Below are 14689 nucleotides of genomic sequence, written 5' to 3' on the forward strand. Positions count from 1 at the left end.
ACCATACAAGTTTCATACGATTTTTCGATAAGATTATTTTGATGATTTTTTTATAACTGTGGTCGGACTGCAAAAACTGACTGGTTATGGTGAGGCCGATCAAGACACGTCAACAGGTTTATTTTAGCTATTATAATCTGGACTGCAAAAACTCGTAGCCTGGCAGCAAACACTGCCAGGCTAAGGTGAGGCCGACCAAGCCATACGTTAACAGGTTTATTTTAGCTATTATAATCAGTTTATTTCATTCTATTTTTTGATGAGGTAAATTGTAGCTCTCACGTGGTACCACAAATTTGATCGACTCAATCGCCAATCGGCCGGCCAATACAGGATTTGGCCGACCATTTTTTTACTGTCCTCAAAGGCAGCTATCGTACCATACAAGTTTCAAACGATTTTTCGATAGGTCTTTTTTCATGTTTTTTTTTTCATAAATTTGGTCGGACTGCAAAAACTGCCAGGTTAAGGTGAGGCCGACCAAGACATACGTCAACAATTCTATTTTTCGATGAAGTAAAATGTAGCTGTCATGTGGTCCAATAAATCTGGTCGGACTGCAAAAACTGCCAGGCTAAGGTAAGGCCGACCACTTTTTTTTTACTGTCCCCAAAGTCAGGTATCCTACCATACAAGTTTCTTTCTATATTTCGAAGAGGTTTTTTTTTGATGAATTTTTGTCCAACGTTTTTGCCATTTGTACAAAATCTGCCAGGTTAAGCCAATGCCGACCAAGTGCGTTGGAAGCTGCTAAATGTCAGGTACCTCTACAGGGTAGGTATATTCTATTTTTTGATCAGGTTTGTTTCATGCAGCCGGCAACCGGACTAAAACTCTTATAGTATAACTTAGAAATCTAAATGAAAGTTCAAATAGCGTTAATAAAAGTTGATTTGTGACATCATTTGTTTCATTTATGTGTTCAATACAAAAGTGTCCATTAATGGATGTTCATAATTGGGCCCATGTCCATGACTGGGTGTCCATTACTGAATTTTTGATGTCCATCAATGGTGATTTCGTAAATTTCAATTTATATATTTTTTATTCATTATATATTAAACAAACAGAATTTTTGGTTTTGTTTAAATGTTCCTCATGTATTTAAGTGCCGAAAAAAAAATCACCATTTTTGTATCGTCAAAAAAACATCCCATTTTTAAACGAAATTCTAATTTAGTGCGCTTAACATGTCCATGATTGGTGCCGTCACTCTAGTTATATTACTGGATTAATTTTAGTGAAATGATTGTAGGTAGGAGTGCAGCGGTGCGGCGGAGGTATAGTTATATCCCTAGGGATATAGTTATATGCCGTATAATACTTTTTAGCAATATTACGTAAAAGTACAGGTCGATTCACGAAAGCTGGCGCGAGATTTCTACTGAGTGACAGCTATTTTTATTGAAATTCTGTCAAATCTCGCGCCAGCTTTGCCATTGCAATGCCTCATAAACCCTTAAAAATAGCAGCATGAAAATATATATAATAGTTATCTTACTAGGAATATGATTATAATACGGCATATAACTATATCCCTAGGGATAAAACTAAACCTCCGCCGCACTGCCGCACTCCTAATACCTACAATTACTATCTTACTAGGAATATGATTATAATACGTAGTTACGTACTATACGGCATATAACTATATCCCTAGGGATATAACTATACCTCCGCCGCACCGCTGCACTCCTACTTACAATTATTTCACTAAACTTAATCCAGTAATATAACTATATCACTAAACTAAAGCCGTATTATAGTTATATACCTAGTAAGATATATAGTAATGAATCGCTTTCGTATAACTATGTTACGTCATATAATTATATCCCTAGGGTTATAACTATATAACGGCTATATCTATCTTACTGCGACAAATACATACATGGCTATCCATTTGTGTCATTCAAACGCTTATGGCCTGGATGCCTGGCTGAATTTCATGGAACAACACTATAGAGATAGGGATAACCTATGCTGGCGCCATTTGACAGTCAAACACTTCTTGTGACCTAAATCTTCACGCCAAAGCAGGTGCTGCCCCCTACAGTACACGCACGCTCCCTAGCGCAGTCTGATTCTGCCATCTTGTGGCCTAATTCGGAAACTTAAACTTGACATTTACCTACACTAACCTACACCCTGCGCCAGTAATCAAGGGGCTCCTTTGCTGCCCACTACACATGTATGGTCATGCATTTTCCCCATGCAAAACTATCTCACTAAAAATATTTCATCTTCTATCATAAGTACTGCCATCTACCGACGAGTAGCCCAATTACGACACAAGCATAACATTTATTGCTAGCATAAAAAAATATTTAATTCTAATAGAATCATTCATCTGAACGCATCCAATGTAGCATGTAGCATGTCAAAGAAAGAAATGTCAAGATGATAGCTGACAGTTAATATAATACTATTATTGGTGGATTTGGTGGTAAAATTAGCCGGTTGTTTTGTAATGAGATAAATAATAAATTATTACTTGAGCATAATAAAACAGGCTTAGTATATTATAGAAAAACCTAATAAGTAAGAGTATCACAGAAAAGTTCAATTATGAAAGCATTAATACAGCGCGTTATGAACGCTAAAGTCACCGGTGATTTTCTTATTTTGCTATAAAATAATTTCAATTATACATTTACTGCTTAGCATTAGCACGTTGTTACTCACCGCCCTGTTCTAATTTCAGTAAACGGTGAAGTTATCAGCAATATAGAGCAAGGGTTATGCGTTCTAATCGGAATTTCAAAGAATGATAACTTGATGGATATGGAATACATGTAAGTTTGCGAAAAAACGATACTGTATAATCTTTTCAGTTTCTAACATTAACACAAACAAAAAAGTACTTATAGTTGCTGTTACACGTGTAAGAATTTTTCATTGGTTTACTTTTAGAGTCCGTAAGATCCTCAGTGCAAGGTTATTCAATGATGACAGTGACAAACGATGGAGCAAGAGTGTGGTAGACAAGGATTACGAAGTGATGTGTGTCAGTCAATTCACCTTGTACAATACCTGGAAGGTTTGTTCTAATGACATTGTATTTCTTCATTAACATATTGACTGCCTAATGAAAGAAGTTGAGTTTTAAACTTCATGTGTTGACCAGTATATTGGTGTGTCCCTTAATTTATGATTTAAAAAATGAACTATTTTACCCTCTAAATACCGTTACTACCGAAACCGAAACGTTAATCTGGTATTCCCATTATTATTATAATAGCCTTTTCATCCTGAATTGGTATTTTGTGATTTTATTTTGCATCAGAGTATGTCCCTTAATTCAGTATGCCTCTTGGCAAAGGCCTCCTCTAGCTGGTATTCCCATTAAATTTACTGAAAAATGGACCTATTGTAATGATGTGGGCTATTTACCTCTACATCATACTGTAAATTTAACAAAGAATGCTACTCTCTTCAGAGTATTGTATTATGTACATTTAGTTTTCATCAGCCTTCTCTTGGCCCAGAAATTTGGTACAATTTTACACTAAGAATTTTATGTGCCAAAATAATTATTTCACAACCAGAAACTAAGTAATATTTAAGGTTTTTAGTAAACAATATTGGTAACTTATGTGAGCTATGTTTCTTTTTCAGGGTAACAAGCCAGATTTTCATAATGCAATGTCAGGTGAGGAGTCTAAAAAGTTTTATGAACAGTTTATAGAACTGCTAAAAAAAAGTTACAAGCCGGAGAAAATCAAAGGTAAGATCTTTTATTAAAATAAATATAAAAATTGCACGCAGCAAAATATCCGCTGGGCTCATGTCATACTTGACACTGTATGCCCAAAATCATTGAGACTCAAAATGTCCTGTTCTCGTCTTATGGATTACTTTTGTCTCAGATGGAGTATTTGGTGCGTATATGCAAGTATCCATAGAAAATGATGGCCCCGTCACAGTGAGCATAGAGTCGCCGGTTAGGGACGAGAAATCACTTGCCAAGGAAAATTCTAGGAACCCGCAGAGGGTTAAAGTGGATACAAACAGTGAGGGAGATCTACAATCTTATTGATGTTGTAAGTTATTGCATATTGTATGTAGACAATTCTAAATTAGAAATTATATTTATACATAAATAAAAATAAAATAAAATAGCCTTTTATTTCGACCTTAAATTTTTAAATGGTACATTTTGTCATGTTATTGGATATTTGTCAAATTATTCATATTAGTCAAACATATTACACTATTATTATTATTATTTGTATCTACATTTATTATTACTAATTCTTATAATTTTTAAATATTTAGGTTTAGGTTAGGTTGGTTGTCATTTTTGTTAGAGTTGACATCGGTCGACTTGCCTCCCGGCATAGGCTAGGCATAAATAGGTATATTTATACATATTCAACATTATTTTTATTACAATGCAAAATTTAACGCAGATGACTTTGCAGTCAAGTAGATGGTTCTAATCACTTAGACTAACCTTACGGTTTTATGCTGGTTGTAGACGTTGAGAGCCAAAAACGAAAATATGTTATCGAAATTTATTTTATCTACTTACATTGTAATTTTATCATAATTTATGGATACACATAAATTACATTGTATTGCGAATTTAGACAACCCTAAACAGCCGACAGGCATAGTACCATATAGGTATAAAGGACAGCATGATTCGTCTCTGAGTCGCTGTCAAACTTCGGTTTTGTAGGAAGTTTCTTTTCTGTATGGTAGTACATATTGTTACTTATTCTGTGCTCTCACACGAAGGCTTCACAGTACACTGTTGTCCAGTATCCACTCCACTCACACGGCTCCGGAGTTTATCAGTACTTTCTTAAAAAATAGCTTAAAGCTTAACTAAACCTGTACCTAAGGTCAATGTGGCTAATTCCGTCATAGGGTCTATTCCGTCCACGAGCGTATATTTCTTTGATTTTCAATCGTAGGAAAAAACCCATTAGCTTTTTATAGCTGAAACTAAAAGCAATCGCTGCTTTGTCGACGAATCTATGTTGTTCGTTGTTCGAGAAAAACGCTAGTGGACGGAATAGTCCCTATGACGGAATTAGCCATATTGACCTTATCTCTACAACGGTTAAATATATAAAGCTCCAATCCAACTCGGTGTATAGTGGAAAAATACATTCTCTAGTCGCCCACAAATCAAACTAGCCAAAACAAATTAAAATTAAATTTTAGTTTAACAAAAAAAAATCTAAATACAAGTACAATGAAGGGCCTCTATGAGGCTCTGTGGGGAGGCTAGAGGTAAATGCATAACATATAATAATAATTTGGCCAAGCCCGAGATAGCTCGAGGCATTTAGTGTTCCGTAAGGCTACCATCAGTTTGGCATTGACATAAACGATATCGTGAACGTAATTTACTTCCTATAGGTATATCTCTTTCGCACTAATATGTCAGTACGAGCGAGATGCATAGAAAGTAAATTACGTTCACGCCCACGGTAGCGTTTCGGGTACCCGTTGCCGGCGCCCCGTTCTCGTACTACACGAAACCGGATTTGTGGCCCGTTCGGAACGGATAATTAGGATCCGTGTAATTAAGATCCGTGTACCCGTGTGTCCGGATTCACGGATATTAATTACACACGGGTCCGGCCCGTTCTCGACGTATATATAGTGACGATGACGATCGATCGCGTTCTTTATAAGAGCAAAGAATCTTATACCTTTAAACGAGCAATTCCATTATATTCAATTTCTATTTTTCGAGCATCTCGGAAATGGCTCTAACGGTTTCGATGAAATTTGCTGAGGGGGGGGGGCAAAAAGAAAAAAAATAACAGAACGGCAACAACTAGATATGACTAAATGAAAACAGCTGAACTAAGATTAGAAACTTTGACCGACTGAGTGGCAAACTAAAATCTTAAAAAATCCATTACTGAAAAAAATCCAATTCTTGTTTGTAAAACAGCACGGCTACTTCTTTAACTTTCCAAACAAAAGGTATGCCGGGTAAAATACCGGTGTCAAAATTGCCACGGCTATTTTATTGCATGTGCCGCCCGCAAACCATTATTATCTTAATCTACACGTGTACATTTCTATGAACTTCGTACGAAATAAAAAGTATCTAAGTAATAAGTGGGAATGTGAGAAAAAACTAGAGTCGGACAAAAAAAGTCATCAGCGGATTTGATAGCCCACGCAGTGCAAGTGTCTTTTATTCGCCATAATTTCATAGAAATTGTGATTGAAAAAAAAATCCCATCAAAAACATAAATGTAAAAAAGGAGAGCCAAGTTCAATACAAAAATTATGCTTGGCTGTGGGGTTCGCCGCAAAAAGAATGGAGATTTAAATGAGTGCCAAGTTCTATGCAAAATCCAAATATGTATTTATAGGAACAAAATAACATTATAAACAAGTATTAAACTCTATTTCTTTGCTTTATTGGATACCTATAACAATTGCTGTTATTTAAAAAAAATGCGAGATCTTAAAGCAGGTTAGATTTGACTTGGCCAGTTTTCATTACATCAGTCATTTTATAAAGTTATTCAACATATATATTTTGTAATTCTGATAAAAACTGGCCAAGCCAAATCTAACCTACTTTAAGATCTCACTATTTTTTTAAATAACAGCAATTGTTATTTGGATTTTGCATAGAACTTGGCACTCATTTAAATCTCCATTCTTTTTGCGGCGAACCCCACAGCCAAGCATAATTTTGTATTGAACTTGGCTCTCCTTTTTTACGTTTATGTTTTTGATGGGATATCAATACTTTTTGTAAAGAAAACTAGGCAGGTATTGAGATTTAATGTTTTTTCTTGTGTTTCCGCTGCATGTTTTTTACTTCTGTTCTTTGTATTAATTAGGGTACATCGCCAATTACTAGCCACCCCCCAATTACTGGCCACTTAATTTGATTTCTATTTATAGGTGAACAAAGTTCATTTTAGTATATAAGGTACGAAAATCCAATTATTAGCCACTTTTCAATTACTGGCCACCTATTCCAAAAATGAATTCTATTTACAGATAAATAAAACTCATTTTCAGTATAAGGAAAATGGCCAGTAACTGAAATTTATCCACAACCCACTCGTTCAATAACTGGCCGCCTCTTACAAAAATGAGTTCTATTCACCTATACACAGAATTCATTTTAGTATAGGTGGCCAGTAATTGGGGGGTGGCTAGTAATTGGCGATGTACCCTATGTGGTGCCGCGCGCCGCCAACGACACACCGTTGGCCGGTTGTTTAGCGCGTATTACAGGTTTTTTGTATGGGGACCCCCCCTATTTTTTTACTTTTTTTATTTTTAGATTTTTTCCTACGCTTACACACAATTACCGAGCTGGATTCCAAATTTCATCCTTCTAGGTCATCTGGAAGTAGGTTAGGTTTAGGTACTATATGTCAGTCACAATAAAAAAGAAATTTGTATGGGAACCCCCCCTATTTATTAACTTTTTTTTGTTTTTAGATTTTTTCCTACGCTTACACACAATAACGGAGCTGGATTCCAAATTTCATCCTTCTAGGTCATCTGGAAGTAGGTTAGGTTTAGGTACTTATATGTCAGTCACAATAAAAAATGGTTTTTTTTGTATGGGGACCCCCCCTATTTTATAACTTTTTTTAATTTTTAGATTTTTTCCTACGCTTTCACACAATAACTGAGCTGGATTCCAAATTTCATCCTTCTAGGTCATCTGGAAGTAGGTTAGGTTTAGGTACTTATATGTCAGTCACAATAAAAAATGTTTTTTTTGTATGGGGACCCCCCCTATTTTATAACTTTTTTTAATTTTTAGATTTTTTCCTACGCTTTCACACAATAACTGAGCTGGATTCCAAATTTCATCCTTCTAGGTCATCTGGAAGTAGGTTAGGTTTAGGTACTATAGGTATGTCAGTCAGTCTTAAAATTTACGACTTTTTGACCTTCATATCTTTATAACCGTTTGAGCTAGCTTCATGAAATTTGGGCTTCTAGATGTCCTTATGGATATAATTAAACACACGTAGTTTTATGTGTTTACGTTAAAGATGTTTTGAGTTATAGAAGGGTCAAAAGTGGCACCAAGTGGTTCGTGTAATATTACACTTGGCGCTGGCTAGCCAGTTCCTTTGCTTGAACTTGGCTTGACACGCTGCCGCGTGTCTAGATGTAGATTTAACCAATTCAATACGTTCATTTCACAAATTAACGTATTGATTTGGTTAAATCTACATTTTAAGCCTATGATTACAGTTCTTATTTAGGTATTTATTATTTTAAGTGTTAGTTGAGTTTAAGATTATGTTTAGTTCAATTACCTACATATTAGTAATGTGCAACGGTACAAAGTATGACGTTTAAAATAACTCTTTCACTGCGTGGGCTATCAAATCCGCTGCAGACTATTCTTGGTCTGACTCTTGTATCTTAATATTTACTATAAACCTACATGCTCATTATTTAATCATTTTTACAAGCAGTAACATTTAATATACAATTGGTGTTTCATTTAATATAATCCGACTAAATTACATTTCAGTAACACCTCCATATTTCACAAAATAAATCAAGACATTATCCACCAGTAGAATACCACCTCTTAAATATTGTTTAAACTCGAACCAGCCGGGGGAGTCGGTCCGCCGGCGCCGTGTATTGAATACCCGAATGAAGCCGAAGTCCGCGGCTCCGGAGCCGAGCGTAGATCCGGAGCCGAACGCACTACACGGGAACGGATCTTGACGGGTTCGTGTAATTCGGAGGCTTAGCACCGCCGGGGCTAAGAACACGGATACACGGGTTGGCGTGTAGCACGGATATCGGGAGCCCTAGTTTATGTCAATGCCAAACTGATGGTAGCCGTACCGCTCGCATCGTTACATTTTACAGAGGTTGCCTGTTTTTAGGATACCGTATTCAACTACACACAAAGAATAATAGTACAAAGTGTCTAAGTGCGAAGGCCGAAGGCCGAGCTTTAGCAAAATGTCATCGCTTTAGCACAGAGCAATAGTACAAGTGTCTAAATGCGAAAGCCGAAGGCCGAGCTCCGCGTAGGGCCGAAGGCCCGAAGCGTCCAGGATGTTAGTACTTAAACACAGAACAATAGTATAAGTATCTAAATGCGAAGGCCGAAGCCCGAGCTCCGCGTAGGGCCGAAGGCCCGAAGCGTCCAGGCTGTCAGTTCTGTGTTTAACCACTGACATCTTGCAGGCTTCGGGCCTCCGGCCTTCGCATTTAGACACTTGTATTAATTACCTGTGTTTAGAACTGACCTCCTGGATGCTTCGGGCTTTCGGCCCAATGCGACTTCAGCCTTTGGATCTTGCGACCTAGACACTTGTACTTAAAAATACTTGGAAAAGTTACGGGAGGCGCGCGTCTGTCGGACGCTTCGGATCTTCGAATCGCTCCTTCGGCCTTTGCATTTAGTTAGATTCTTGTACTATTGCTTTGTGTTTGAATACCGAAGTCGAGCATCTCGCGAATGCTTGATGTATTATAATAATTTAGAGTAAGGCCAAGCGCGCACCACGATTTTTTGTCCTGCGATAATTTTGTCGCAGAAATGCAACGTATGTGTTTATATGTTAGTGCGCGCATATGCGACAAAAAAATCGCTGCGATTTTAAAATTGTGATTTGTCACATTTTTCCGCGATTGTTCGCGACGCGATTGTCGCAAAGTGAATTGCAGCATGCGGAGTTGTATGGCCCCGCGCGCACTATGATAATAAAATCGCACCCCGGCCGGATCTCAGTCGGCATTTCGCTCTCCAAACCCCAACATCTCGGCACCTGCATCTCCAATGGAGTCTCAAAATGAGACGCTAGATGTTGACCATTTAATTATGGAAATAGACGGGGATCACCTTTGTGTTATAAATGCTCAAAGTCATACAGCAATCGCATATTAAAGACACGTTTCATGACAAGCGACTGGTACGAAATCCATGTTGAGAATGAACAAATCGTCGAGTTTTTCATCGCAGTGCGCGCAGTGAATTTTCTGGGATATATTACAGCGCGATTCTAAAATCATGTCGCAAAAATTAAAATCGTGGTGCGCGCTTGGCCTATAATACCTTACATGTATACTCCTTCAATTTGAATTTAGAACTCATTACCTTAAATGTATACTCCTTCAATTTGAATTTAGAACTCATTATTTTTTTATGCCATATATACAGACTTTAATATTATTTAGAACTGCTAAAAAACAAGATCGGCTTACTTTAAATATTTCGTCAATTTTACCTTTGTTTCTAAAAACTGTGATATTTAACTGTCATATACTATTAATGTCTTCCAAAATTATTTTCTCGTAACAGGACTGAGGGGCTACCGCGAAAACCGAAATTCGCAATTTGCGGGGATCTTTCTCTTTTACTCCAATGAAGGCGTAATTAGAGTGACAGAGAAAAATGCTCGCAATTTGCGAACTTCTATTTTCGCGGTTATAGCCCTGAATCTTGTTGCTCACCGATCCGTTCAAAAATATACATAAGTACTGAATATAATTAATAGATATTATAATTATACAATTAATACAGAAATGTAATGGTACTTAATGAAAAGGAATATTGTGTATATTGTTTCGAGTAGTTTCGACGAATCAGATACTCTCAATAAAATCTATACATGAGGCCAAAGCTGTTCATAAATATTAAATGACTTTATTATCTCTATACGCCTTACTAACTCTATGTGCCCTATTGTGGAAAAAAAAACACAACGACAGTCAAGAACGGAATTCTTAATTTGAATTTTTCAGATTTTTGAGATGCCTAGTCATTGGTTGGATAGCCCGTTCGAAATTGAAACTTATTTGCAATATAATAAGGTCGTATTTTGTAGATCTCTCTCATACTTATAGTAGGCTATTGAGATAAAATTGAATATCCCACAAAAATAAGCAAGCAGGATTAAACTTTGTGTCAAAGACATAAGTCATAAATTTCAATGCCAAAGTTTTAACTAAGGATGTTTCTCGCTAAATATGAATTGACCAGTGTAAGCATCAGTTAGCTAGCCCTAAGCAACTAAAGGTCAAGCTGCAGTTGAAAAACTAATAAAGATAAAGTTAAGCTGATAATTTTCCCGCCGTCTCCATGCTTCTTTAAGTTGGGTATTGACTGGTCAGCTGCCTGTTAGCTATAGTTTTCGCGAAAATCGCCAGGACAGAGGTGAAAATTTTTGTATGAAAACTTGCAACTTTAAATGCATTTTTTGACGAAACTATTGCAGTCTAAAATGAAATCAAAATCAGTCCATCGACTCAATTTTTTGCAAGCTTTCTAATGGTACCCCACACGATTCTTACAAATGAAAAAAGTTTCAGCCTACCCCTCTCAACCCCCTAAATTTCCCCCTTTAATAAGAAATAAGCAGTTTTGACTTATTTACAATATGAGTGGTGGTAATTGCTATAACTGTTCCAAATTTTAGGTATCTATGTCAAACGGTCTCTGAGAAAAACGCATTTAACTGATTTGCAAGACCGAAGTGATCCCATAAGTGTTCCGTAAACAAAGTTTTGTACGGAACACTAAAAATTGATCATAAACGGTATTAAGGGGTGTGATCCTCCACAGCCGGACCACCTCGCCTGATTGCGCTCAGTTTTTAATGGCGAAATGTACCTCTAATGTACTTCATGTACCTCGTCGGAAATTGAACGTACCTCTGTAGTTTGGCAGATATATGCGTTTAAAAGGGGTCCGGCTGGGGAGTAAAATCTGCAGCCGGACCACGCCTGGATCCGATGATATCTGTTATTTTGAGATATAATTTAAATAACAGATGAATGTACCTGTTACGTACCACTGAATAAATTGTTTTTTTATTTAAAAAATGGTCTCATAAAGGAATTTTCATACATTTAATTTTTTGAGTATACGCGTAAGCGCCTGTCAAAAAATAATAGCAACATAGTAGAAAACAAATGTATTCAATTCGGGCAAGTCGTCTAACTTGTCAACTAGATACAAATGTGGGTGGTTATAGGGAGTGTTTTAAACCGACACGAGTTGCGAATTACCTTTTCGCACGTGTATTGTACAACGTTTTACAGTACACAGTTGAAATTCTCAGAGATGTTGCCGCTATTACAAAAAATACTAAAAAAAGGAAAAATAAATATTTATGTGGGGCTCCCATACAACAAACGTGATTTATTTTGCCGTTTTGTGCGTATTATATAAATACATATTAGGTATGCGGACATTCTTATAGTAGACCGGCCAACGAAAGAAAAGTCTTCTATTAGAAATCGATTTTCGCTCATGTCGTCCCGGATATGGGTGAATACGGTATCGATGCATTCAGTGTAATGCCTTGAACGGCTTGAACCCAAAAATATGAGACCACGAGCGCGAAAGTGGTGGGGATAGTTGCTGTGACGTCATAAACTCGGCAGTACAAACTTTTTTTTATTTTCGTTTAAACATTCCATGTGGGGTACCAAATGAAGGGGCTTTGTGAGTAGATCACAAATATATAATATACTGTAACATTTTCAATACTTGGTCTAACAAATTATTAGAAAACGTTCAAAAATTTCACAATCCACAGTTGACTTCGAACTGCTATAAATTGAAAATGGCTGAATGGATTACTCCAAAATACATACCAAGTGACTGTGAATATCCTTTACATAATGTTAAAAAATGATTAACCAGATATATCAAAAAATAAGAAAAGTACATCAAGTTGAAAAAAAGTATAATTTTCCGATACATTAAACTGCAACTATTATTAAGGGGCTACCCGAGGTTATCATCGATTTTTGACAAGTTTTGAATCGTATCTCCTTTTTTTGCTCTACAGACAGAATTATAAGACAAACGGTTATCGGTTTTTCAATTTTTTAATTTCGGTTTTGTCCACTGGATTTTGAAAGAAATGAATTCTATTTGGGTTTGTCATTGAGGTCTCGAAAAATGTGTCCAGGGTTTTAATTTTAAGGGGCTCCCCCCACGCCAATGACCTTCGATCTGAATCCTTAGTTTCCTAATGTTTTTTGTAGCTTATCATATTAACAGCAACGGCTTTAAGCAATGTAGTATCCCATATTTACTTTAAAGTTCATAGTCTTCGAGATATTTGGCATCAAAGTTGAACAATTTTAGGCTAAAAAACTGGTTTTCTGGACATAACTTTTGTGTTAATTAGTTTAAAATTAAAACCTTGGACACGATTTTCGAGACTTCAAAGACGAACCCAAATATGTCGATTTCGTACATGTAAGATTCTTCACTGCAAACTAGATGCGAAAAAAGTGTTTTTTTAGACAATGTTTAAAAAATTCATAAAAGAATAAGTATTATTTTTTTTTCAAAATCCGGTGGACAAAACCGGAGATAAAAGATTGAAGAACCGATAACCGTTTGTCTTATAATTCTATCTGTAGTGCAAAAAAAGGAAATACGATTCAAAACTTGTCAAAAATCGATGAAAACCTCGGGTAGCCCTTTAAACTAATTAACACAAAAGTTATGGCCAGGAAACCAGTTTTTTAGCCTAAAATTGTTCAACTTTGATGCCAAACATCTCAAAGACAATGAAATTTGAAATAAATGTGGGATACTATATTGCTTAAACCCGTTGCTGTTCATATAATAAGCTACAAAAAACATTAGAAAAGTAAGGGATTCAGATCAAAGGTCAGTGGCGTTGGGTAGCCCCTTAAAACAAACAAAAAACCCGACTGTTGACATATATTTTTGTAGTGGTATTTTCACTATCTTTCATTTGGTACCCATATTGCTGCAGTAAGAACCCCCCCCCCTCCATTTTTCACTACCATAATTCTGACGAATTCAACCACACCTCTTATGTCAAAAAATGTCCAGACCTTTGGGGTGTAGGGTGTGTCAAATAAAAATACATACACAGGCTATATATTTATGATCTACACACAAAGTCCCTTCATTTGGTACCCCGCATGGTATGTTTACACCAGTGGTGGGCAAAGTACGGCCCGCGGGCCATCTCCGGCCGGCGAATAGATTTTATCAGGCCCGCCGCCGGTCCTATAAAATAGTATATGGCATTGGCCCACGATTATCACGAATGAAAAAAAATGTTGGTTACAATTCTGGCCCTCCACTTAAATTTTCTAAACTTTCAGGCCCCCCATGATAAAAAAAAAGATAAAAGATAAAAAATAGTTTATTCATGAAGAAAGTTTGCCCACCACTGGTTTAGGTACACGAAAATAAAAAAAAACTTTGTACTGCCGACTTTATGACGTCACAGCAACTATCCCCACCACTTTCGCGCTTGTGGTCTCATATTTTTGGGTTCAAGCCGTTCAAGGCATTACACTGAATGCATCGATACCATATTCACCCATATCCGGGACGACATGAGCGAAAATCGATTTCTAATAGAAGACTTTTCTTTCGCTGGCCGGTCTACTATAAGAATGTCCGCATACCTAATATTTATTTATATATTACGCACAAAACGGCAAAATAAATCACGTTTGTTGTATGGGAGCCCCACGTAAATATTTATTTTTCCTTTTTTTAGTATTTGTTGTAATAGCGGCAACATCTCTGAGAATTTCAACTGTGTACTGTAAAACGTTGTACAATACACGTGCGAAAAGGTAATTCGCAACTCGTGTCGGTTTAAAACACTCCTTATAACCACCCACATTTGTATCTAGTTGACAAGTTAGACGACTTGCCCGAATTGAATACATTTGTTTTCTACTATGTTGCTAT

At 36.6% G+C, this 14689-nt stretch overlaps 1 protein-coding gene across 1 annotated transcript; it reads left to right on the plus strand.

Annotated features, from left to right (window-relative positions):
* Nucleotides 1-2422: 2422 nt before the first annotated feature.
* On the plus strand, nt 2423-4091 carry LOC134671354 (D-aminoacyl-tRNA deacylase). Its single transcript, XM_063529194.1, has 5 exons — nt 2423-2611; nt 2705-2795; nt 2914-3040; nt 3619-3727; nt 3870-4091. The coding sequence occupies exons 1-5, from the start codon at nt 2569-2571 to the stop codon at nt 4037-4039; spliced, it is 540 nt and encodes a 179-aa protein (XP_063385264.1). The 5' UTR covers nt 2423-2568; the 3' UTR covers nt 4040-4091.
* The last annotated feature ends 10598 nt before the right edge of the window (nt 4092-14689 follow it).

The sequence above is a fragment of the Cydia fagiglandana genome, chromosome 1 (assembly GCF_963556715.1).
Source record: "Cydia fagiglandana chromosome 1, ilCydFagi1.1, whole genome shotgun sequence".
Lineage (NCBI taxonomy): Eukaryota > Metazoa > Arthropoda > Insecta > Lepidoptera > Tortricidae > Cydia > Cydia fagiglandana.